Source organism: Strix aluco, chromosome 2, assembly GCF_031877795.1.
Source record: "Strix aluco isolate bStrAlu1 chromosome 2, bStrAlu1.hap1, whole genome shotgun sequence".
Lineage (NCBI taxonomy): Eukaryota > Metazoa > Chordata > Aves > Strigiformes > Strigidae > Strix > Strix aluco.
The window spans coordinates 39,391,330-39,417,590 of record NC_133932.1 but is presented as its reverse complement, the minus strand read 5'-3'; the positions used below and the strand labels follow the sequence as shown (position 1 = coordinate 39,417,590).

Sequence of the window (26,261 nt, the reverse complement as noted above, 5' to 3'; positions counted from 1 at the left end):
CTCAAGTAGAGCTTAATTAAGATCAAATGGCATTAAGGACTTGGACCCATGGCTAGTGATGTGAGGTTGGGGTTTAGGAGAACTGCTAAGGAGGTTATTGAGGACCAGGTAAAAAGGAAGATATCTTCTTTCCCCTCCATCCCAATGAAGTCTTTGTTCTGGGAGAGTGTTTTGGAGTTCTGTGACCTTTGTTTGCTACAGGTGGATGTCTTGAGAGCTCTGGGTGCTGAGATTGTGAGGACCCCGACTACTGCCAGATTTGATTCTCCTGAATCTCATGTGGGAGTAGCATGGAGACTGAAAAATGAAATCCCCAATGCACATATACTAGACCAGGTAAGAGCCAACGTGTCAGAGGTGCAGGCACAGCGTGGGAGGAGGTATTGCAGCCTTGTTCCTCAGTTGTCCTTGGTTGAATGTTCAACAGCCGAGGTGTGTCTCTGGAGAAAAAGGGGTCCCAGGTCTGGAGCTGTAGTTAAGCCATCATCGTGCTGTAGAGTAGCAAGCTTTTATAGTCACTAGAGGGCAGCAACAAGCCTATGTTTGCAGAAGCTGCAGGACACATGGCTGGCTTTTTCTGCTGAATTGGCAGCCCTGTGTGGAAGAATGGGTACAAAGGTCATGTTCCTAAAAAAAACTGTCCCGCAGACAGGACTGATCTTGGAATTGGAGGGTGCTGACACCTTAGAACTACTCTTAAATTAGGTCACTTAGGAAGGTTGTATCTCCCCTCAGGCATTCTGCCTAGGTTAATAGATAAGGAAATAGTCTGGAAAGAGTATATGTAGCTGTCGTGGGGCTTGGAGAATGTTTGTCATGTTCTTGAAATGCAATGTAAATTTTGTCTTTCTGGTCTACTTAATGGCTATTCTGTCTTTCAACATAGTACCGTAATGCCAGCAACCCCCTGACGCACTATGACACCACAGCTGAAGAGATCCTGCAGCAATGTGAAGGTATGTTTGCTCTACTGCTAAGCCCCTCTTCAGTGAGTCCCTAATATTCTCTTGTTGTTAGGTACTTGGAGAATGGGACCTGAGGTGGTTGAGAAGTGCATGGATTTTGATGCAGCAAATAGAATACATATGCTGTGTGTCATTAGAGTTTCTATTCACGATTTCAGTAGCTGTAGTAATGAAATTTTTTTTTCCATTAAAGAGGGATGCTTTGGTTTTTATACTCCTCTGCTTATCATCAGGTGGAGAAAGCAGTGATGCATAAGTTATCTTTTTTTAAAAAAAAAAAAAGACATAGCTAGAGTGTCATGAAGGAACAGGGTCTTTTTTCTCTGATTGCAAATAGAGAAATAGGTATTTTTACGTTCTCAGACCACATACTCCATTACACTTGAAGTTTCTTAGTTAGGAGTCTTCAGGAGTACAAACTGTTGCTGTTGTCACCAGTAAGACCACTTTACTCTGCAGGGGTCACTTCAATGTTAGCGCTGGGCAGGTGAGTTGGAGTACTGGAAGTGATTGAGCTGTGGCAGCAGAGAGCTTTGGCTGGGCTAACTCACCCAGCTGAGGAACTGATTTGAGAGCTATTGGAGGCATTCAGTGTGATGCTGCAGCCTACCACATAGGCATTTGCCACAGATGGTAGGAGGAGGTCATATAGGAGGCTACTGACCTGCTTTATAAAACAGTACAGTTTCTGATGGGACCCTCTAATAAGAAAATCAGCTATTAAATTCCTTCTCATTAACGTGAGAACCATATGAAGGGTTCTCCTCCCCCTCAAAAGTAACTCTAGCTGTTAAGAGGATTTAGCTTGTCTTTATGGCAAATTTTTCTTTGAGTATGCTTTAACAAACTGGCATCCCACAAACTGAGAGTTTAGATGAGTTCTAGCTTTAGGCTTCTTGTTTATATTTACTTTTCCTCATAGGCCAGGCACTGCTTAGTTATTACTGAGCTTAGACCCCTGCTTGGCGTGGTGTTATTCTTTTGGCTGGTAAGCATTTGTTTTTGTGTGTGAATTGGTGACCTTTTAAAATGTATCTGTTAAAAACAAAGCTGTCATGTGGATGCACCATGGAAACTGTAGAGGGTTGCAGAAGAATGAACTATCATACCTGCACTCACTTGGAGTGCTCGTGACTGAAACAGTATTTTTCACATGAAAATGAGAGAGTAGTTGTGTTAACAGTTCTCTTAATGAATACCTATCCCATGCTCTTGGCACTCATTCAGTAGATTAACTAATATAAAGGGCTCCTCATTTTAAGTTAAAGAATGAATTATCTACTTCAGCAAATACAGTAACAGGAAAACTACAGGTGTCAGCTGTATGGGCCACCTCCAGCTCTATCCAAAGTACTACAAATTGGTGCCTTGTCAGGCCACTGGATGGACATTTCAAAACCATTGTTGAAGTAAATGGGGATTGAGCAAGGTGGTCTCAAGGTAGGCCTCATAACACAACTCTTGGGAAGCAAAGAGCCTTATATTGCCCATTTTTGTTAGAAAAAGTCCATACTTAGGTTTGAGTGGGTTTTTAATCCATCATTCTGGGGGAGATTTCACAACTTCCTTCTATCCCTCACCTTTAAACAGGAAAAATAGACATGCTGGTGGCTGCAGCTGGCACAGGAGGTACTATCACTGGCATCTCCAGAAAGCTAAAGGAGAAGTGTCCAGGTTGCAAAGTAAGTGGCAAGCCTAAAGCATTTCTCTTTAGCGGGGTGAACCTCAAACTTCTCCACTTGGCACTTCCTATTCCTTGCGAGCCTGCCCCGTGTCTCTGCGGGAAGCTCTTGGATGTTCTCAGTTAGAAGGTAGTTCTGAGCTGCAAAGAAAGTTTTTCAGACTGTCTGAAATCATCATGCTCTGGTCTCACTGGTGACCAGAGTTCAGGTTTGGCTCAGTGGATGAAAACTGGCCCTTTGATCCCTTCCTGGGGTGCCTTCATGGGATCAATTCTCTGGTGTGTACTGCAGCCTTGTGTTTCCTCTCTGACTGTTCCTTCACTAATTTGTCTGGAGCTGCTGAGGTTTTACCCAGTGAAATTTTTCTCTGCACACACCACCCTGTGTGTCTACCTGTGTGCTGTGTTAGATTTCCTCACAGAAGTTGGTATTGTGTTTCAATTGTGAATATTTTCCTACATGGGGAGAGAGTGGTAAACCAAATAAAACTTACCTGCTTACATTTGGCACAAAATATATTGGCTGTAATGATGTCCGATGTGAATGAGGACAATCATGTCTCAGGGAAACCCTGTCTTCTGTTTAAACCAAACAAAACCTGTGTAGAACATGTGGTGCCCCTCACTTAGTGTCCATAGCCTGAGGAGGCAGGACGGGTTGCCAAGGGGCCAGAAGCAGCAAAGTATTTTGCTCACAGGGGAGGTGGATGTTGCCAGGAAGAAATGAATAAGAGACTAGGTTGCTGTTAGCTTGGCTGTGTGTGCAGCTGGTGTGACACCAACAGCTGTAATGAGGCCAGCACTCCAGAGTAAATAGCTGTTCTCAAAAGCAGTGGGTCATGGTAGCCAAAGTGGAAACTGCTTCTCCAGATTATAGGTGTTGATCCTGAAGGCTCCATCCTTGCTGCACCAGATGAACTGAACAAGACTGACAAGACAATGTATGAAGTGGAAGGAATCGGATATGATTTTGTCCCCACAGTGTTGGATAGATCTGTAAGTCATGCTGCTTGGTTTACTGCCCTTTGCCCTCTGTTGGGATGCAGAAGTGAGGTGAAAGGTGGAAGAAAAACTTGGGGAAGTATTTCTTTGAGCTGAAAAGGGGGGGCTCTAGCAGACAGAACTATTCCTGTTATTTTCATCAGCAAAAGCAGTCCTCGGAAGGCTTCTGCACTGGCCACATTCATTTTACAATGCTAGGTCGAAATGCTGTGAGCAGGTAACACTTTCCTCGAAAACAGTACTTTTTTAAAAAATCCCAACAAAGCACACCAACCCCTCCTGGCCAAAAGTGGTATGACTGTGTCCTGAGCAGAGCCTGTGTCCCTGGGAAGCCCTCCAAGAGGGGAGGGAACTGATGCTGTCTGTGGCTGTCTCACAACAGCCTGTTCTCACAGCGAGGTTTCAGTAAGGAGTCTGCTGTGCTAATGTAATCGTCTTACCTTGGCAAAAGACCCCAACTGGCATTTGGAGGATGGAAACCCAGGCACATGGCTCAGTAGGGCAGCTGTTACCTCAGAGAGCATGGGCTGAATTCACACTAGTTGCGTGGCTCCCCTAGCCCTCCGCATTTAAATAGACCCTTGTTTCTGTCTTCCTGCCCCTTCCCAGACAGTGGACCAGTGGTACAAGAGCAACGATGAGGAGTCGTTTGCTTTAGCCCGCTTGCTGATCCGAGAGGAAGGACTGCTGTGTGGTAAGAGCAGATGTGAATCCTTTGGGTTTCTCTGCATAGCATGTGGGAGGCTGAAGCCTTGTGCCGGTCAGGGAGACCCCCTTCCACTTCAGAAGCTGTCTTCCTCACCCTGGGCTCCTCTACTGTCTCTCCTCCTCTCTTTCATTCTTTCTCATTTCACTTATGGTTTGACAGTTTTGCCCCTTATCTGCAATTCGGCAGGTGGCAGCTCAGGCAGTGCCATGTCTGTAGCTGTGAAGGCAGCCAAAGAGCTGAAGGAAGGTCAGCGCTGTGTTGTTATCCTCCCTGACTCCATCAGGAACTACATGTAAGGACCTGCTTGTTTTCCCTCAGGGAAAAGGGTGAGGCAGTCCCTCAGACCTCCTTACAGCAGTGGCGAGTGGAATACGTATTTCTTATAGCACCCGGTTATGCAAGCAAGGAATGTGTTAGGGGCACAGCTTCTGATGTACCTAGAGAGGGTCTGATGTGGAGTAGAAAGGAGCTTAGCCCTCTAAAAGCTGAACTCCTCCTTGTGTCTGACTTCAGTATATAATCATATAAAACTGGTTAGCATCTTCCACGGGAAGAGACTTGCTTTCACTGTTATTGGGGACCACTGATATTATCCCGTTTCTGGAAGGGTCCAGGTAGGGCTGTCTGCTCTCTCTGCCTGTATCCACAGCAGAACACAGCACGACTGGAGCAGCAGCCAGTGTTGGGGTGAGTTTACAGGTGGAAGTCTGAGGGCTTTGAGCTGTGGTGAGAAGTTTCTCTCCTACCACATTGAAACATATCCCCAAACATGATGTTTTTAGCTGTGTTTCCTGACTTCTGTTGCATCCGACACAATACTAGACAACTAGAAACTGCAGACAGACCTTGCCTGAGTACAGGTTGGCACTTCTCAATTCCGGGCTGTGTCTCCATCATATTGCAAGGGACTCTGATGTAGTTGAAACTTTGTTTGCTATGGGATTCCTTTTTCTTCCTATGAGTATTACTTCTCAGTGTCCCTGGCTGGTAAGTTTGGATGACAAATGGTAGTATATTTTCAATTATGCTTTAGCTGTTAGTGGTAGTGAGCTGTAAACAGTTGCCTCTGTAGGCTGTTAGGTTTGCTGTCAGATGTTCAGCCTGCTACTGAGCTTTTCACTTCTTGATGCTTTCCAGGTCCAAGTTCTTGAGCGACAAATGGATGATTCAGAAAGGATTCATGAAAGAAGAAGACCTTGTCAAAAAACCTTGGTAAGCATGTCAGATCCATTTGGATTTTCATGAGTCTATTCAATCAACTTTATGGCAGTTACTAATTTAAAGCTCATTTCAATTTACGCTACTTCCTTTGATTTAGCTAATCTTTCATGCTATTGTGCTGCTGTATAATTGCAGCTATTAATCAAATCTGCTTAAATTAGTTGATTTCCTTTGTGTTGCATGACAGCAGAAGAAAACGGTACTTAATGATTTTTTAAAATTTTTTTTTAATGAAAAGGGTTGTATCTGAAATGAAAAAGTAGTATACAGAGAACCCTTCTGAGATCAGAGTTCTTGAGTGCAAAGCACTGGAAGTCTACATAGGTGGAGGGGGATCTTCCCTAAATTGCTATATATAATGACTCTAAATATGGCTAACTCTTTGAGTAGGAGCACACAATTTTCTGTGTAAGATACAAATAATGAAACTAGGGAGATTAGTGCTCTCCACTATCTGTAATCCTAGAAAGCAGATGAAATTAGGAAAAGAGTTTCGGTCTTAAAGCTGCCTCACACTTCAGTGACTTTCTGATACGGAGGAGAAAACTTGAAAGCCTTGAAGCTTTACTGAATCCTGGCTCTTCCTTGCAGCCTTTTGTCATTCCTGTAGTGTTAAAGGCCACTGTACATGAACAACTGGTTCTGGTCTCTCTGTAAGACTTGCATGGTTTGGTTTTTATTTCATCCCCAGGTGGTGGAACATCAGTGTTCAGGAACTAAGCCTCTCTGCTCCCCTGACTGTGCTTCCAACTGTTACCTGTGCAAAGACTGTTGAAATTCTCCGGGAGAAGGGATTCGACCAGGTACCAGTTGTTGATGAATCTGGGTATGTCCACATATATCACTATTCATCTATATGTATCACTTCCCTCACCAGGTTCCAAGGGATGTTTTTTAAATGCTTACTAGAAGTATAATATCCTCTCACTCATATTTCTTCAGTTATAGTAACACAGTTCAGAAATGTTACGTTAAATATACTGATGCTGGACTTAATATGTTGTCATGCCAGGACTGTCCTTCCCTTCACATAATAAGCTCCTAATGATTATGATGATATACTTACTCAGTGTGTCTCTGCAGGTTAATTTCATTGGTTTTTTTTTTTAATAGCTGTTTAACTTAACAAAGCAAAAATTCGTATTTAAAACAACAGCCCCAAATGTACTCATCTCCACCACAGCTTTCACCCAATTTCTTCAGAATGCTGCATTATAGTGCAATGTTGTAGTGACCCCTATAAACCAGGGTGTCCCCAGCAAGCTGGTATGCCTTATTACCCTGTAGGTCTCCTGTAGGACAGGCCGAATAATGAAGAGTTGCTGAGTTACTCTCCAGTTACAGTGCTAACTCAAGGGATTAATTGTTGCAGGTCCCTGCAACATCCTTGCAGGGAGAAGGGAAATGAGCAAAATGGAGGCAAGCATGTCTCTGGCCCTGTCACACCTTTCAAAAGGACAGATGACGGTGTAAAACAATGAAGTTGTGCTTCTCAAAAGCTGTCTCATTGCAAGATGCTCTCCAGTTGCAAGGACTAGAGATACAAAGAGCCTGATGCTCAAAATGGCCAGGAACCCACAGCAGCTGCTGACTTCTGTACGCGTCTCCAGAACTGAGAGCTGGACTCTTGTCTCCTGCAGAAACACAGAGTCCAAGTATACCATCAATAATGTTGCTTTATACCATGAAGCAGTTGAACCGAGTTCTCCAGGCCAGCTGAGAGTGGATGCTTCTATCTACAGGAACAGCTGAGGCTTTTGTGTTGTTTAGCCCTATTTTGCCTCTCTCTTTCCCCAGGGTGATTTTGGGCATGGTTACCCTGGGTAACATGCTTTCTTCACTGCTTGCTGGAAAAGTTCAGCCTTCTGATGAAGTCAGCAAAGTAATCTACAAGCAATTTAAACAGGTAAGCAGGTATATTCTACAATTCCTAGTTCTCTGGTTTAAAGTACTACTGTGGGTGTCCTAACACTACAATGGCATCAGGCTGGGTAAGGTTTACCTGGGACTATACAGAGAAGCTGTTACTGAGCACAGATGTGCTCAGTCCCGATCCAGTATCGGGGTGGGTTCTTAAATGGTCCCAAGAGCGAGATTAAGACACAAACAGATGTGCTCTGCATCCTGTCCCAGGTCACTCAGTAGCTCCCAGGTTTGTGTTGTGACTCTATATTGTGCTGTTCCATTACTTCAACAGGCTTTCTTCTAGCATGCTTATCCTTTCTTCCTTCCCCAAAAACCCCGGCACAAATCGGGGCAATGTAACTATCCAGGGGAAGAGACAGGGAGATGTTGAAACAGCTCTTCTAAATAATTTCTGTATTGACTGAAAACAAACAACTGTCTGCCTTTTGTATCAGATGCCTGGCTGAAACAGGGGGATGGCTGCTGAAAGCTGATGTTGTCAAGATACGTGGATTTTGATGTTATTTTGATGTTAGCCAGTTTTGCCTGTCTGTCCAATGTGGTGTGCCAAGATATCACAACTTCCCAGCTGTAGGGGTGCTCTTCTAAAATACATAAGTATTGTTGCTGTTGCTTTGCTTCTCTCGCAGGAGAAGGATTTTGCTTTTAACATGGACTCCTTGACCTAGTTTTCACCAGGCTTTTAGTTTCAACACTGTCTCAAAGTAGATGAGGTGCTCTGTTCTGGAAGTATGTGTAACGCTTTCACTCGGTCTACAAACTACCAAGTCCCTGAGGTTGAGAAAGGATGCTAGTTCTTAATGGACAAATGTAAATATATTTTTTCCTTCCCAGACAGATAATCAAGCATCAGGTGGAAATGTGGTGCGTAACAAAACTGCTTAGTTCATGTTCTCCCTCACCTTAAGAGTTTCTGGGGCTGGTGGTGTGCAATCATTTCTGTAGCTACACTGGTGTTAGCTGTAGTAGCCAATTTTCTGCGTTTCTGAGGTTGTTGCTTTTTTCCATGGGCAGCTTGAAGTTTCTCATGCTTCTTCAGTAAAGAACAGCTTAACTGTTTCTTTTCTCTTTAGTTCTGACTTTTTTTCTTGGTGGAGGATGGAAGGGGAGTGACACAAAAGTGCTGGTATTGCTAACATGCTAACAAAAGGCATCATTCATTGGTTATTTTCCATTTGAATTGATGATTTAATGGAGAAACATGGTTAAATGCACATAACCTGAGAAGTGTTGTGGATTTTGCTTTTCTTACCACTTTAGTCAAGCTTATTTGGCTTGTTTACTGGTCGAATTGGGAAAATGGATCATCTGTGTTGCTGGAATGAATTAGGGTATCGTACAGTTAGGATCTGTACCACAGCATGCAGCAATAAGAAGTCAGCTTAGCCTGTGACTACCAATGTAAAGCTATCTTTTGGCAACTCAGGAAGCTTTTCTCTCTTACAGTGGAAGAGTAATGGTTATAGCTTTTTTAAAGTCTCTGGTAGGATAGTACTCTAGGGCTTTGAAACACTAGTCACAGGATAATTTGCCAATACAAACAAGTGCTGTGTGTCAGTGGAGAGGAGGGCCGTTCTTGTGGAGTCATGTGTTAGTTCTAGTGCTTTGGGGTCTCTCTACCCCTCCTTCCCCAAAAGATCTTTGCATCCACTACTAACATCTGTTAGGTGTGGTGCAGACATAGCCATAGCACAGTTCTTGTCTGCCTTTACCAGAAAATAGGGCTGGGGCATGGTCTCTGACACTTCCTTATTACTATACCTAGTGTTTAATTGTCAGCCTGTTCCCTGGTGTGTTTTAGGTTAGTGTCCTAAACCATTTAGCACTCTGCTAAACAATGCAAGGCCTGGTGTCCTCAGCATCCCTGGTGGACCAGAGCCTACATCTGGGGAAGGAGAGAATTTAGTCGTAGGGCCATGAGCAGTGCCGTGTCACTTGCCCTTAGAGCCAAACAAACAGTCCCAGTGCATAGGCTAATTGCCTTAAAGACTTAGAAAGTTTAAAAAAAATGCCTGAATGTGGGAAGACTGCTGGGAAAAATTTTTAGGGAGCTTGAATGAGCAGTAGTGAGACAGGTGAAAACTCCATGGGAGTTCTGTTAAATTTCCATTAAGCATTTCAAAACATGTTTATGTCTTCATAGTTGTCCCAGTGCTGCCTATGGGCTGCTTGTCCTGGTCATCTTTAGCCTCCTCAGTCCCTGAAAACAGGTCAATTGATTTTACACAGTCAGATGTCAAGGGGCTCTACCCCTCCAGTGAGCTTTGAACTTAGGTTCAAAAGTTAGGCTTTGCATGTAGGTTTGCACAAAACTGCTTGTCAGTGGTAGTGACCAATAGCTGACTCGATGTGGCAGGAGGTCCAGATTTTCCCTCATCCCTTGCCTGACCCACAAGCTTAAGGATTGATGCTTCAGTATGCGCTGTAGCCTGCTGGCCCCTTAAATGCAGGCTGCTGGGAATCCTTTTGATCTGTTGTAACTCACAGTATGGAGATGAGAGCAATACGTTCCAGTGCGGCCCAACTGTTCATGCTGTGGCGTTTATTCCTCAGTCACAAGCTGAGCTCACTGCAAGATACAGGCTTTTTTTTATTCTGCAGTGCAAGACTTTTCTTTGCTGTAAATTCCTTTAATCCCCTTTAATGAAAATATGTCAGATGGTGGGTGCTGCTGCTACCTGGGGAGAGTCACCTGGGTAATAGACCTGTTGCTGCTGCTTAATGTATTAAAGCATGTAGGAAAACCAGTTTTATACATTCTTTCAAATAGTTCCAGCAGGGGATCAGCTAAAGTGTTTCAGAAGGGTCTGTATTCTTTCTGTAGAGTCAACACAGGGTGCTTTCTTGTTTAGTCTTAGCAAAGTTGGACTTCACTAAAAATGATTTCTCAATTCTCAGTTCTTTGATTTGCACCTGAATACAGCATTAGCTGAGCAGTCTTCACCCTTGGGTTTCTTCTTGGCTTGTTTGGGCTTCTCTCTTCCCCTGCTGCCTTTGCAGATCGTATTCACTTCCACAATGATTTGCAGCCTGATTCATTCACTTTTTCCCAGTCCTGTTAAAGTCACCAAGTACGATGAGTTTTATGGTAACTTTTGTTAGATACTTGGAACACTTGACCTTCTTCCATCATTAACATTTTTCAGATATTCAGTATGTTCAGTATATTCGTTATGTTTATGGAACCAGAATTCATAACTTCGTGTAGTGCTTCATTTTTTCATTCTGTTTTCTTGGAAATTAGAAACAAAGAAAACTGATCTTGTAAGCTGGCCTTGATTTGTTAGTGTTTTACAATACTTCAGATGGGAGCAGTATATAAGTACTGATGTATTGTTTTTAATACTGCACGAAGTATATGGGGATTATCTAAACATATAAAGGACTGTTTTGTTTAAGTGTTGTAACTGTCTCCTCAGATTAACCTGAAAGACAACTTGGGGAAACTCTCTCATATACTGGAAATAGACCACTTTGCTCTAGTGGTTCATGAACAAATTCAATGTAAGTATGATGTACTGCGCCTTGTAAGAGGTAATCTTTGAGTGGTCACAAGAAGCAAGTAGGAGTGTGAGTGTGTAAACGGGTTCTGAAGAAGCCAAATCCTCTTTCTATGTGTGTAACTATGTGCTACTAATACTTAGTAAGACACTAGCACTTTAATTCTTGTGGAGTGAGTGTTAAATCCATTAATAACCTCACATACTGTAATGTACCTGCTTTTGGAGTAAGGTACTGCTCAGAACTGAATGCCTGAGCCTAGTCCACTGTACAGTGTCTTTGTTAGTAGCAGTAAGCCAGTGAATAAGCTCCTGCAGTACAAATGATCTTTGCTTTTTCCTACTCCTGTCATACAACTTCCAGCAGTTCCATCACAGCGAGCGTCCCAGGTTAACTACGTTTCAATTTTTTGCCTTTCTAAAGCAAAACCTTTATTACCACTTCATAAAGTTTAGTAAGATCTAGATGTCAACACTGATATCACTGTCTCAAAACAGCTTTATTTATTTTTTCCGTTTATTTTGTTTAAACTAACTTACTCCTCTTCACTTGATGTTTTGCCTCCAAACTCTACTTTTCTTTATCCTTCTCAAATCTCTTTACACTGCCTTCTTTATGAACTGGAAATGACTAAATAAATCTTCAAAGCTATGGTATATCACTGTTACATGTGAATAATATTTCTTCCTGTTTTATCTTCCTTATAGCAGGCAACTTGCAAAATTACAAACACTGAGAAACTAGACTAAAAATGGTATTAAGACTCACCAGATAAACTTATCTGACAGCTATCTCAGTTGTAACTTGTAAATGAAGAATAGTCATCAAATCTGGGCTTGTTCCTGACAATATCCATAAGGATGTGTTCTTGACTCTGTGCTGACTATTTATAAACCTAGAATCTCACTGGAAGCTTACAATGGAACAAAGACTGAGTAAATAAATGAAAAGTCCAGGACAATCCAGCTGGCTGAACAAACTGAGTATACAAGTAGGCTAAACATCTCGGTACAGCCAGACTTTAGGGACAGGAAACTTGGACCACAGATAAAGGACCAGAGGTCACGTGGTTCCCAGGTCAGAGGCTTATGCTCACAATGAAAAACTGCTTGAACCTGTGCTGTCAGTGCAGCAATGATTAGATCATTGTTAATTTTTTTTGAAATAAATGGGGAAATGTTGTATTGTGATTTTTGTACTAATTCTGTATTTGACAGTGGTGTAGGAAGATGGTGGTGTTGCATGTCCTCTAGTGGCCCTGGCTCAAATGAGGGATAATGTCAGTTTCAAGTAGAGCCACAGAAACTAATGTATGAGGAAAATATGCTTTATAACAGAGGATTTGGTTTGAATTTTCATGTCAAGAAGAAGAAATCTTATGGACTCTTATCCTTCCTTCCATAATGTTTCAGTTTCTAAATCCCTTTTGTTGAAGAGCCTTTCTGAAATGAAAATCCTTGAAACTTCCTGTGTGACTGTTGGTCAAGATGCCATTTGGGTTCCCCTTCCATGTACAAGGGTCACTAGTGATAACCAGCTCCACCAACAGGCCCTGACATGTGGAGCTGAGGTGGCTTGGCACCTGACTTTACAAACAGTGCCATTAAAACCAAGTGGGATGGTGTGGGTTTGTGCCTCCTAAAGCCAGAATCCCCTCTTTGTTTCTGTGTAGATCACACTGATGGTTCCTCAAGTAAGCGGCAAATGGTGTTTGGCATCGTTACAGCCATCGACCTGCTTAACTTTGTGACTGCACGAGAACGGGAAAGAAAGTCCAACTAAAGTCAAGTAGCAACATGGAGCCTCTTCATCAACATTTTGCAATCTCCAAAGAAGTATCAGGTTTATTTCTTAGGTAGAATGGTCTGTCCTTAGGATGTTTTTTCAAAAATTCTGAAAATAAGCAGTTAGCTATCCTGGTGTCAGCTATGCAGCTAGTGCATTTTACTGTATTGCACAGCTTCTGGGGACTTGTTTCTTGATCAGGTTACACAATATTTCTTATCAAGACAGTTTATTTTTTTACCTATATATATGTATGTAAAAATATTGCTTAAATTAACTGGTGTGTTCCTTACTTGTTACCTCTAAAGTCTGACTTTCCAAAACATTGTTTCAGATTCATAAAATGTGTTGAAATAAAGAGTTACTGAAGCAGAGGCCCAAAAGAGCTCTGGAAAGTTTTGGATTTTTTTTTTTTTTTTTTTGGTGCAGGGTGTTAAGTTAGATAAGACCTGTGTGGAAACAAAAATGGCACTGGGGCATGGAAAGAAGAAAGAGGGGTTTCCGTTTTGGTGAAATCAGTGTAAAGCAGGAGGAAATCCTGAGGGCTGGAGTTGAGGCTTGTTTCAAGCAGCTGCTCTGAGGAAAAACTGATTTGAGTTGGAAGCCTGACAGAGAAGTGATTAACATAAACTAGTGACTTTGTTTTACATGGTGCTCCCACTTTCAGTGCAAAGGCAGACCTTTCTTTTTTTCCAGTTGTACTCTGATAAGTAAGCACCAGTGAAAAGATTAAAAGGTAAGATCAAGCTTCTTGCCTGAAGGTTTTTGAAAATCATGCTGTTTCATCTAGTGCCTTCTCCTTACCTCCCCACCCTCTTATTTCTCTTAAAGTGCTGCTTCTTATGCCAGTTTTAGAAGAGCCAAAGGTAACCTGTCAAGAGCTTTCAAGTCCTGTTCAAGTGCTCCTACACTGTAGTGCCTTATTCCAGGAGAAAAACCCTACTGTTAATTGAATTCACTGTAGCCAAGCTTGGAAGTAACTGGCAAATGTGATGCGGACTGGCACTGTCAAGAGTACACAGACTAATGTAGAGTAGGTGTGTGCAGCTACAACTTTTCACCACTTCTGTAACTCTGGATTCTTCAGTAATGTTTGATTGGCGTAGCTGTGGTGGAGTTTGGCACTAGCAGCCCCATCTGTTTGCTGCTGGGCTCAGGCTACCGACTGCTGCTAGTAGTAATGATGAGTGGAATCATCCTGTGGTTACAAGAGAAAAGTAGTTGTTCTTCATCTTCATAAAGACTGTTCTAATCTTCTGACTGACCTTTTGCCAAGAATAGTTTTTGATCAGCAAGGAGTTACACTTTTAGATTGTCTCTCTTTCCACTGAAGTAGAAAAGTACTATTTAGGCTGGGGCTATTGCTGGTAAGATAGCAAAGTTGTGGTTTTGGGTTGTTTTTGTTTAAAAAAAAAACAACAAACAAAAAACTGAAGGGAGTTGTGAGTGAACTAAGGGAAAACAAAGGGGTTATTTAAAAATCACAATTGCTATCTCCTGTATATAGATTTCTTTCTACCTTGCTGGCCTCCCTGTGGCAGTGGAATTTGCTGTACATTTTGGAAGTGTGTGCATGGAGGACAGAGGTGGTGGAAGCCCCCCTGTCCCATGTCAGTGCTGAGCAAAAAACATCAGTTGTGCCTTGGGTGATGCTGGCCTGGATGAGGGAGGCAAGTGCTCAGAGCCAAAGAAGTGACACCAGTGGTGATGTCTGCCTGCCAGCACTGGGGCAGCCTCGTTTGTTTTCTAGCTGCTTCTCTCTCACCTTAAATTTATGAATGTTGAGAACTTTGTTGTAATAATAAAAAGCCTCAGACTGATTTCTAATAATTCTATAATGCCATAGTGGTGAATGCTGAGTTCATTCTGCCCTTTTTCAGTTTATTTCCTTAGACATTGGCTGTCCCTTCAGATCAGGGCTATTACTGAAGTAACATGACTCATGCTTACCTTAAACTATGGTTTAACAATCAAGTTCATATACTTATTTAGGATTTAAGACAACTTTTCCTAAGGCTCTGGAATAAACTACTATAAAATCTAAAAATGTGCAACTTCAGTAATAATTGGTTCTAAAGGATGGTTGATTTTTTTTAAAATTTTTTTTTTTTTTTTTTTTACTCTTATGCTGTGCAGTGATTTCTTTCTCACTGTTCCCCCTCAGTGTAGTAGCAACCCCAGCTTGGGTGCTTTGACTAGTGGAAAGCTGAACTAGTGTGAGTATCGGATGTGTGTACTTGTGTGTTAAAGACACTGTTTTCAAATCTGGATTAGCTTTTCTAGGCTAAACAGTTCTGTCTTACCTCTGTTGCTGCTTGCCAGAACCTAGTAACTTATCTTTCAAAGTGTATTTTTGATCTACTTCCCAAGGGGTCGTGAATAGCTTATCATGATTAAGGGCACAGTCTTTGCCCTGAGTGTTTCTGACATCCTATACGTTTCTTAGTGTAGACAGTCTGTGAATGGTCACTTGTATCCTTTGAGACATTAGTATTTCAGCCAAGCTTCTAAACTCCTTTCCCAGTTATTTCAAATACTGTTGTCTGATATATTTTCATATTTATTCTTAATTTACAAGGAAGGCTGAGAGGGACTTACTTCTTTGATTATTTGTATTTTTTACTATATCCTTTGATTCTCACACTGTTAAAAGTGCTTCACTAGATGCTACTAACTGAAGGGTTTGCTGCAATCGTAGTTGCACTGCTGCTAAATTTTGGCATTACTCTTGCCCTTGGAAAATTTACTTTACTTGCTTTTATCTGATTTTTCCCCTTTTCCATCTGACCTTTGGTGGCAGTGGTGGGAGGGGGAGTACTTAAGTGTTTGGGGTTTTTTTTCCTTTTTGTGCCTGTAAAAGCTCCATGTCCCAGCCTAACTGAATTCAACAAGAAACAGGAGGAGGGTAGAAGGAGATTCCCAAAGTTGCTTTCCAGAACAGCAGTACAAGAGAGAAGTAAGATTGCTGTGTTAGAGTTGGAGCAACAGAAGATTAATGGGTGGCTTTACCTGTGACACAGAGAAGTGTAAAGATTTTAATTTGCTTTTTGAGTTTACTGTTCATAAATTAGTCTCTGTAGTGTTATGAAAACAGGGAGTATTGCTGACTGAGAAAGAAGAGGTGGTCAGAGCTGGTAGGGAAGAGGGGATGTGAGTCTAAAGCAGTCAAGTAAGCCAACATATCCAAAGAAATCTACCTGTGTGCCTCTGTCTGTGCGGTTTGGCAAGAGCAGGAGCTGTCTGCTGTTCTACACTGGCACAAGGAGAAAACGGTGGCCACCAGCCACTCTTATGCCCAGTAGCAACTGTCTTTGACCAGAGGAACTGGGGAAATAGATGGGGTTGATGAATGACTGAAAAACTTTCCAGAGCTCTTTCCCACAGTAGGGATGAAGGCGGCAAAGAGAAGGGGACAGGGAGTCCTGCAGGGCTGAAGTTTCTCTGATGCAAAAGCTTACGAGCGTGATGCTTTTTTGCATGCACGAGAATGTTGTTATGAGCCTGGTCCTGGTTAGTAGTGGTAGGGTTGTAATAACTGTGGACTCTTTGTTTCAAATACTGTGAGGACCAAGAAAGACATTGCAGTTTGGTGTTTAACCTGAAGTTCAAGTCCAGAGCTTGAACAGAACTGTTTTGGTTTGGTTTGTTTTTTCTTCTGAAGTGGGTGCCTGTGTCTTCTGTTTACCTGTGCTGGTTAAGCAAGTGCTAACCATATGTCTGAAAATTATTTTGCACATGGATATTTATATCAACAATTTATGCTGTATTTGTTTGTCACTATAAGAGAATATCAGTCCTTTTGGTCTAATGTTGGCTCTGCAAAAATACTTTTTATTTTCTTACCTGAAGACAATTAGCCAGTAAAATCTGTATAATATTTTGCAAACAGCTATCAGGCAATAACTTGAGGATCATTTTGAAGTTGTTGTGTCCAATGTTATTTCCCACTTCTTGCACAAGCTGTGGTTGACTCCAGAACTCTGTCTAGCTGAGGTTCCTCTAAGCAGCCAGACCAGTCTCATCTGCCCACCAAGCTTGTCGCTCAATGGTTTCTGAACACCACTTCTTGCTGTTAACAAATGTCACACAATATGCTCACGGTGAGGTGTTGCCTAGCACTGTCACTGTCATCCAACAGCCTTTCTTACCGTGTAGTGTCAACACACTACCATGACAAAGGGAAGTCCTTTTATGCTTTAAGGAGCTGGGAAAAATCAATACTATGCGCTGTATTTATTGCACAAATGTTCACAAATGTACAAGATAAAGTTCAATAAACACTGTTTGATTGCAGAATGACTCTGGGTTTCTTAATGGCAGCTCAAGTTCACAGTGTATTAGACTGTAGCCTGTGAGACGTTTCTGTCAGCTGCAGAAGACCTTTCGCTTTCAGTGTGTGGACTGTGATGCTCCGCAGTTCTTCTGTCTCCAGAGAGCTGCTGGTAGGGCAGGACTGTCAATGAGCCAGCCCACGATCTGCTTCTCAGGGCTGGCTTTGCTCCACTCCCCGTGTTTCTGTACAGCCTGGGAAAGGAGGGATGTTGAGCTAGGGCTCAGATGCCACTGGGGAAGTTTCTAGAGCAACAGGTGCCTGTGTGGCCAATTGGATATTTCTGAAAAATTCAAGGGGTGTGGGCCAGCCAGTGTTTCTGTGAGAAGGCAATGTCTTTTGGGAATTAAGGTGAAGCTGTAATGTTAAAAGGTGCACAAATTCAAGCGAGGTGCATGGGTGGTGTTCTGTGCATGAGGAGCAGCCTGGAGAAACCAAAGGAGCTGATTGTGTATTTGTGCTGCTGCTCAGCGTTTTGGTCAATTTGCTCAAGTTAAACCATGGTGGAGGTGGTTTATGTCTGCTGGGCAAGTGAGTAAACTCCTCATCTCCCTTGTTTTTTCGGTCCCCCTTTCCTTATGCAGTCAGTCCTTGCTCAGCCCTGTCCAAATAGCTTAAGCCCCTGTCGCCCAGTCTCACTGGGATGTTGTTCCATCTCGCAGAGACGGGGGAAGGCTGGTGGGTGGAGAGGTGCAGGGGGGCTTCCTCTGCCTGCCTCAGGGGCCGGGACCAGTCCCACAGGCACATGGCATGAACTTGCTGGCTCATTCGCCTGCATTCTGGGTTTTTGTATTGGGGCACAGTTCATTTACCTCCTCACACACACACAGTGCTCTGTCCTCAGCTTTATCTTCTTACTCCTGATGCAGTGTGCTCTCCAGCAGCATGGGGTGACTGACACAGCAGGAAAATGATATGCTAAACTTTCTTTACCTTACACATCCTTTTCATGTGATTAGTTGAAATGCTGTCATTGCTGGCAGCAATTGCAGATCATTACCTTACCTTTACCTTTTGGCAGTCCACTCAGAGGCAGAAAGGATCCTGACATTGCAGTCTGATACACAGAGGGCTGATGTTGCTCCTGGGCTCGCCCGTGCAAGGCAAGAGCGTTTCAGCAGAAAGGCCAAAGGCTAACCAGGCACAGAGAGCAGCAGGCAGCATGTGGGATCAAGTTCCACCTGCCACCAGGCTCAAGGCATGCCTGGCCCAGCCGCAGCCCCTGCTCCATGCTGCTGCTCCTGCCCCTGGCCCAAGGTCACAGTCACAAACAGGGAGGCAAACCAGTTAAATACCCTGGTAAGGTAGAATAGGGGTGGTTTTAGCCAGTGCAGCTATTGAGAGAAACATCCAGGGCTCTTCGGCGTGCCCCAAGGGCATCCCGTTAGCAGCAGCCCCCAGGTTTGAGTGTTGGATGCAGGGGACTGCACGCACCCTATTTTTGCAGGAGAAGGCAAGACCTTTCCTGACTTCTGAGGAACTGCCTAATGTCACTGCTAGAACTGAACTGGCCCCAGCTGCGGAGGTGCCCCTCCTCACGGGTCACCAGCACAGGGGAAAATTACTGGGTACAATCTGATGTACTAGCTCTGGAGATAAACAGAGGACTTCAGTCCAGAAAGCTATCTTACAAAGGCAATAAATTCCCTTTGGGAAAAAAAAAACCAACAAACACCAACTCACACTTGTGTTGCTGATGGAAGTGCCGTTACCTTTTGCTACTGCAAGGTAAGGCAGACGTGTTTGAGCTTTGCTTATGAAATATTCCTGAAGGCGTCCTTTATCTATGCAGGCTTATCAGAAATGGACCTTTGGAGAGGGAAGGGGCTGTGTGCAGGCAAGCAGAGGCACAGCCCCTTCAAGGGCACAAGGAGCCTGGCCTGCACCAGGGTGCTGGCCCCACTTGCTGAGGGGTTAAACACATACAGCAGGGATGCTCAGTGTGCGTGTGGGTCCCACAGAGCCCGGGTGGGCCCTCTCCCACAGTCTCTGGCAAGCCTGTGCTGCAGCCATGCTCACACCCTGCCGTCTTGCCCGCCGGGGCCCTGGCTTGGCCCCAAAGCTGTGCACAGTGAACTGTGTTGCAGATGACATCCAGCTGAAATGCAGCTTTCCCCCCACACCACATTACCTCATCAGTGAAATCAGTTTTCTGGTTTGTTTTTCTAGGATTCCCTAATGGAGAGGGCAGTGTGTGAGGGGATGGCTGGAACAAGGGTGGGATGGATGGCTGCAGGCAAGGGTTGCTCAGCTGGGTATGGCTGCTGCATCAAACAGACTCCTACAAATCTGGACTGTCCCTGTGCCTTCCCTAGGGTCAGGGGGAACAGTGGAGGAGAGCCATGTGTCATGGCTGTGTCCAACCACTTGGGTGCCAAATGCCAAGAGTCACCTGGTGGCTGTAGTGCTGGAGGACAGTGAGCGAGGGGAGAGCCTGCAGGACCTCACCCATGGCATGGCAGTAAGAAGAACAGCCAAGTCACCTTCCATCACTTGCGCACCCCTGCCTTAGACTTAAGAAAAAAAAAAATCTGCCCTTATTTAGGGGAGAAGCCAAGTGCTGTTTACACTGCAGGTTACACTACTCTTTCAGTAGCTAAAAATACACCATAGCTTCTTCAAACAAATGCACCTTCCTCTTTCACACCTGCTAACTCTCAGGCTTTGAAAAGTCACTGCTTCTTCTAGTGGTAACCAGCTGGATCTGTATACCCAAATAAACAGGGCAAGTGGCCTGCATGCACCGACCGTCCCTGTCTTCCCTGCATGGTGGGGCATGCAACAGATACTCCATGTCCGTGGGGAAACTGGAGTGAAGGCAATATGCTAATTCATCACAGTGAGACCGCTGCCTTTTGGGCCCGTCAGGCTATGGGAATGCGCTGATCAGCCCCATGGGGCAAGCACAGCGGGACTGACCTGCGAAGGGTGGGAAACCCAGCGTGTTTGGAGCTGCTCGTGCCTTGGGTTCCTTCCAGTGTCCTCCTAAAAAAGGCTAGCAGGTCTGCTCTTCCCCTGTCTGTCTCTCGGTGCATTGCTCTCCCTACAGCCACCAACAGTAGATGCCTCAAAGGCAGCACATCAGATGTGCTGAAAACATCCATGGGTTGTACAAGCAAATGCTGACCTCTCCTGAAACAGGTGGATGTGAATGGCTTCTCCAACTCGGTAACAAAAATGTAACTTTTCTAATCCATTTCTGCCTTGGACTGTGACAGGCTTGGGCTAGTGCACCTCACACCGAGTACCTCACTCTGTCCTACAGATCCCTGCTGAGGTGAGACTAGTCACAAAACACAGTGCTGCTCAGAAGTGTCAGTGGGGTCTAGCCACTGGCAATTAAACTCTTTATCTGTTTTTGGTAAGACTTAAATTACAGGGAGGAGGGCTTCATAAAATCTGTATTTTGGACAGATGGCATATGTCATATTTCAGCTGGAATAGTTTTGTACTAAAATAAGGCTTTTACACCAAGTGTGTTGAACAGGTGAAAAATACGTTTAACAGCAGGTAAGATCCTCCTTTTTTCCTAGTTTACCCACGTAATTCAGGTAGTGGGTATTCTGATCAGTATTCCAACTCACAGTCCCAGTCAGCTTGGCCAGTAGTGGTTTTGACCCCATGTCCTCACCATAAAATGGCTTTCTCTGATGGCCAAAGATAAGCCAAGAGCTAAGAAAGCCTGTTCTGCCCTGAATTATCTGCTGGGCCTCCTTAGAACATTGCTAACCCTTCTTCTCCTGACATCCTATCAAGCCCTAGCATGGAGCTTTCAACTGCTTTGACAAAGCCATTTTGATTATTAGACTACACGGGAGGAAAAAACGTGGTACGGTAGAATGAAGAACATTTTAAAACCAGATTGTCTCCTCTAGGAGAAAAATTCACCAGAGGGATGGCTCTGTGGTCATGAAAGATCTCTCCTTCCAAGCACCCAGAAGTAAAACATGAATGCTGCATCCCTTCCGACCCTGCCAGGATGGGCACTATGAAACTGCCTCTGCAAAGAATCTTGATGCTTTAAAAGCAGAGGCCCTCTCCCTCTGCATGGGCATGAACTCTCCTGTTACACTGTCATGTGAGAGCCAGGAGCCGTCCCGGTGCTCTTGCCTCCCTCACTCCCTGTGCCTCCCTCTCTTTTTATGGCTGGCTGGCCAGTTCTCTCCAGTCGTTGCTTCCCAGTCTGAGGACGCTGCTGTTTAGTCAGCGGGATCCTGCAGGGTAAAAGCCACAAGGTAACTCTTCAGATAAAGGACAGGGCGGTGCGAGCCTGCTGTGGAATAAACAGCTGTGCGATGTGCTCTTGTGTTTTTTCAACTTAGTAATGCTTAAGTACAAGCACCGCAGAACAGCAAGGTAAGATTAAGTACCCACGGGCCACATTTTTATTAGGTGCAACAGGCTATGAAGCGCCTGGTGTGTCTGTGTGGACTGGAAGCATGACAAGGGTGCCACTGAAAACCCCAGTCAGACCCCACAGACCAGCTCCTCCTCTGCCCTTAGCCCAGGCACAGGCAAAGTAGGAAACCCCATCTCAAGATGCCTGCCGTCCTCACCTGCCAGGGGCAAAACGGGCTGCGTGACCACCCGTATGGCTGGTGATGCCAGAGTCAGACTGCATAGCAGCTCGGGGGCGGGGTGGGTGGTGGTGGGCAAATTACCTGAGCATTTGGATAAAGTTTAGCAAGCTTTTACCTCACCCAAAAAAAGGGCATGGGGAAATTTTTCAAAGTCCCCAAACTTGTCATTTAGATCTTTTGTGAAGAAAATGTTTCATTAAAAAAAAGTTTTATTAAACCAAGTATTTTATTTCAAAATTATCTTCTGTCCCTCCAAATGTGCATCCATATGTCTGTTTATTTTAGGCTGAAAAGATCTCTGTTTCTTGCAGTTTGGTCACTGAATCTTTTTTTTTACTGCATCTTCTCTTTGAGCAGGCGCTGCTTCAGGAGGTAGCCAGGAAGGGGTGGCTGGGTTATTCTGTAACTGCAATGCCCAGAAAACACAATTCTTCCTGGGGTTAGGGTTATTTGCAACCTCTTTATGAGAGACCTGCATGCTCTGTGTCACATCAGATAGCCCACAAGATTTTCCTACAATGGATTACCTCTGGCAATGTTTTCCAGAGAGTTCATTTATTGCAAAAAGACCAAAGGTAATGTCATTCCTGTGCTAATACCTACAATAGTCATGTCTTTGAAAGGTTTAATTCCAAAATAAGCATTCCAGTAAGCCTTATTCTCATCTGATCATCTGAATAGTGGTGAAGTTTCCTTCACGACTGTGTTTTGGGGGAACATGGCCCCAGTGGCTCTGTGTACTGCCCCAGCTGTGGGAAGGAGTGGGGGAAGGAGGGACTGAAATTCCCATGGGCTTTTCCTCTTCAGTAAATCTTCACCCAGATAATTTCCTAATTGCCCAGCCGGCATTTGGGAACTGCAGAGCAGAAGCTGTTTGCTGATTTAATATTAATGCAATTGCAGGAGGAGTGGGAGCTAGCACAAGAAAGAGGTTTAGGGCTGGAGGTGGTGTGGAGACTAACCCTGGGTTCCCAGAGGACACAGGGAGTCCATATCAGACAGCACCTAACCTAATATGTAATTTCTGTCGTTGCTTATGCCTGATACAACAAGGCACATGCTGACACAGACAAGCCAGGTTTAAGCAGCAGGTTAAGTATGAGACACGAAATCAGATCAGAAACAAAATTCTAAAACCACCACAAAATTGCTGAGGGATGGGTGGAGAGCACTTCTGAAGATAAGTATGAATTAAAACGAACAATAAATTGCTTATCTTTTTTTATACCCCAATCATTTACGCTCTGAGAGCAATCAGGTGCTGGGCATAATTAGGTGTGAGGCAGGACCCAATCAGCGTCCCTCCGCAGAGCGCTTACCGCCGCTCATTGGTGTCCCCTGCCACTGGGCACATATAAGCTCAGTGCTAGAGCACAGCGGAGGCATTCGGCTGATACACTGAATGTGGTAAGTATGGCTTATCTATTACTGAACACGCTGCTTTTTTAATGGCAGACTGCATGGGAGCCATGCCTACTAACCAGGTAACTTTGTTGTCGTGGAGAGGCTTGAAAAGAGGAGGAATCTGGTAGCCTCTGCTTCTCATCCTGTTCAAAGGTTGACTCTGATCCAGGGAGTGTCTGCGCTTTCAGCAAGATCTGAATAAATCTGAAAACTGGGGAGGTTCTGGCTTTATGCTACTGACTTATGTCAGTCAGGTGGTGGAGCAGGTTGTCTGGAGAGCTTGTGCAGTCTCCATCCTTGGAGTTTTTCAAGACCCAAGAGGACAAAGCCCTGAGCAACCTGAGCTGAACTTAGTGCTGAACCAGCTTGGAGCAGGAGGCTGGACTGGAGACCTCCCAAGGTCCCTTTCAGCCTGAGTCACTTTGTGATTCTGTTAAACTGATGTTGCATTTGTCTTGCTCAGCGACAGCAATACCATTTCTTTAAAATAAAGCAAGAAAATGGCATTTTGCTTTGTCTGGGGCAAGTTCACATGTAACTCTGCCCTGCCGAGTTAATCTTATTTTCCTTCAGTCTACTTAATGTCTTGATTTTCTTCCTTTTGAAGTTATCAGTGCAGTCTGATAACCTAATAATTGCAATCTCCTATCTGCAAAGTACTCTATAAACATTAGCCTATGCTCTTTGTCGTGTATTTTCAGTAAGTAGCAGCAGCTGCAGAACTACGTGTTAGCATGCCCGGTCTCTTGGCTTGCTTCCCAGCTCCAGTGGATATTTCCATTTATCCTTTGTCCGGTCTTGTGCCGTCTCAAACTTCTCAATTTAGAAGAGAGTAACGGGGCTGTTGCAGGACACCTACAATAGGTCAGATGTATTTGATGGTTGATCAGATGATAGCTGAAGCTTCAAGCAGTGGTTAGGGGGAGTACTGGGACATAGGTTAAGAGTTTTGGTAATCAAGAGAGAACGTATCTTTGCTTTGTGATATAAGGTGATTTAAAACTGCACTGGAGGCAGCGTAGGAAGATGTTTGCACTGGACACTGCTCCTCTCAGCCATGCTTGGCTGCAGTCAGACCGTCCCCAGTGGCCCCATGCCCCTTTCTGCTCATACTTCCCAACCAGCCTGTGTGTTCATGGGGTGTAACTGCTGAGACCATCAGCAGGGGAGCAGCTTGCTGGTGTCGTGTCAAGGCCTCTGAAAGATACAAGAAAGTCAGATTCTTCCCATCCTTTGGTACCCTTTCAGGTCGCTTGTTGTCTCGCAGAGATGGTATTGGATTCCCACATTTCAGGCATTTTTTAAGGTTACCTTCAGAACCACAGTGGTTTTAGACATATCTTAGTTTAAATATGAATCCAGACCTTGGGCACAGCCATGAAGATGTTTTAGAATGACTCATAACTGGAAGGACATCTGTGCAGTTCTGCAGCACCACACCAGGAATTAACCAATGCTTGAAGAGATAGTTGAGAAATCCTCCAGCAGAGAGGAATGTAGATGTTGACCTAGTCAAGGGCCAGGTCTTGTTTCTTTGTTTTCTGGGCATCTAGAAAATACATTTGCATACACTTTGGGTGAGCAAACAAATGAAAACTCCATTCTTGCCATTTTTTTTATGTCAGACGTTACGGGAACTGAACACAATGAGCAGAATGCAACCTTATTTTAGAAGGCGGAAAGCCAGTAGTGCTCTTCCTTCAATGAAGTCCTCCTGCACCAGCTGCCTCAGCATGGCATGCTGCCTCCAACCCTTGGCTTCAGGGCCAGGTTGGCTGCTCCTGGCAGGGGCAATGCTGGGGCCTGTGGCACTTCTTGGCGGTGGCAAGGGAGATGCTTGGATGCTGCCATTCCCAGGTGGGTGCTTAAGGGGGCATCAGGGTGCTCCTGAGCCCCCGCAGAGGTTGCCCACCTTCACCCAGGGCTTGGCAGGTGTCCGTCCCTGCAGCCAGACACATGGCGTTGGCTCCCCTTGTGCTCAGGTGAAACATGTAGTAGCTCTGGGGCCACTGCCCTAAAGTGGGGGTGCAAACCCTCACCTGGAGGGTAGCCAGTGGCACTGGGCCCTCTCTGGCAGTCCCTGCAGCTCGATGTCACTCCTGCAGCTCCACCGAGCTGCCCCATGGAGAAATATGGGGCACACATAGTGTGTCCATGCAGCCGGGGCTGGAGAGGAGAGGGAGTTTGCGCGAGGCCCCGCTGCCGATGCCGGCCTCCCCCAGGCCTGGCACCCACCAGGGCAGGGAGCCACATGCCAGCAAAGGTGGAAAAGACCAGCAAAAGTAGTCTCCTGCCTCTCCTCTCTTTCCACTCCACTGCAGAATGGTCGAGATGGGCATCACCAGCAAAAAAAAAAAAAAAAAAAAAGAAAAAAATACTTGTAAAATCTAGTTTGCCAACATTTTGGTTGGTAACCAGTGACCTCAGTTGTGAAAGCATGCTAACTGCCTCAGATACACGGTGGCTTATCTCTTCTTTACCCACAAGCGACTTTTGCTCCTTCCCAGTTAATTCATTAGGTAAACAAGGATTTGCTTGGGGAGATATACTCAAGGCCGACACAAATCCTGGCTTGCAAGGAAATTAACTTTTTTTTTTTTTTTTCCGTTAATCCCTCCCAAAAAGCAACAGGTTTGGCAGTGGTGGGGAAGAGCACTGGGAGGCAAAGTTTGCCAGGAGAGATTTTGTCGGCTGCAGGGTCCAAGCTGTTTTGGCGTGACTGCCCTCATAGTCTCTCACTGTTTTGTGAGGCTGGAGTCAGTGCTTCCAGAGGAGAAAAGGCAACTCAGTGCCTGGCATGGAGGCAGCCTGGTATCCCCTGCCTTCTATCCTGCTTCAAGCTCCAGTGGCAGGACCAGGCGGCGACATGAATTTGTTGACCTCCATCTTCAAAGATGCCCTAGGACCTCTGGCTGAGAAGAAAGCTTGGCCACACGCCACAGGCCATTTCAGCCCTCCTCTGCTGCTAGTATAACAGTGTGGTGTATTTCTGTGTTTCAGGGACAGCCTGGCACTCAGGGAGTGAACCACAGCTCCATCCTCCCGGCTGGTGGGGAAACCACCGGGAAAGCACAGCGCAGACCTCAGGTAGTCGTGCTGTGCTACTTCAAAGAATCTCCTGTCAAGTGGGTGAAACGAGCAAGCGAGCAAAAGGAGA

General features: G+C 44.7%; 1 protein-coding gene across 8 annotated transcripts in view; it reads left to right on the top strand.

Annotated features, from left to right (window-relative positions):
• Positions 1–17,086, top strand: part of LOC141919259 (cystathionine beta-synthase-like protein) — a 30,423-nt gene extending 13,337 nt beyond the window's left edge. For 4 of the 8 annotated variants that reach the window (XM_074814453.1, XM_074814455.1, XM_074814454.1 and 1 more), the window contains 12 exons: positions 202–336; positions 887–956; positions 2,556–2,647; positions 3,517–3,642; positions 4,258–4,342; positions 4,544–4,649; positions 5,495–5,569; positions 6,270–6,404; positions 7,376–7,484; positions 8,339–8,368; positions 10,924–11,008; positions 12,678–17,086. In XM_074814453.1, coding sequence (XP_074670554.1) covers positions 202–336; positions 887–956; positions 2,556–2,647; positions 3,517–3,642; positions 4,258–4,342; positions 4,544–4,649; positions 5,495–5,569; positions 6,270–6,404; positions 7,376–7,484; positions 8,339–8,368; positions 10,924–11,008; positions 12,678–12,787 — 1,158 coding nt within the window. In that variant the 3' untranslated portion in view covers positions 12,788–17,086. The other 4 variants (XR_012621912.1, XM_074814452.1, XR_012621911.1 and 1 more) reach the window with 4 other exon arrangements.
• Positions 17,087–26,261: the final 9,175 nt, after the last annotated feature.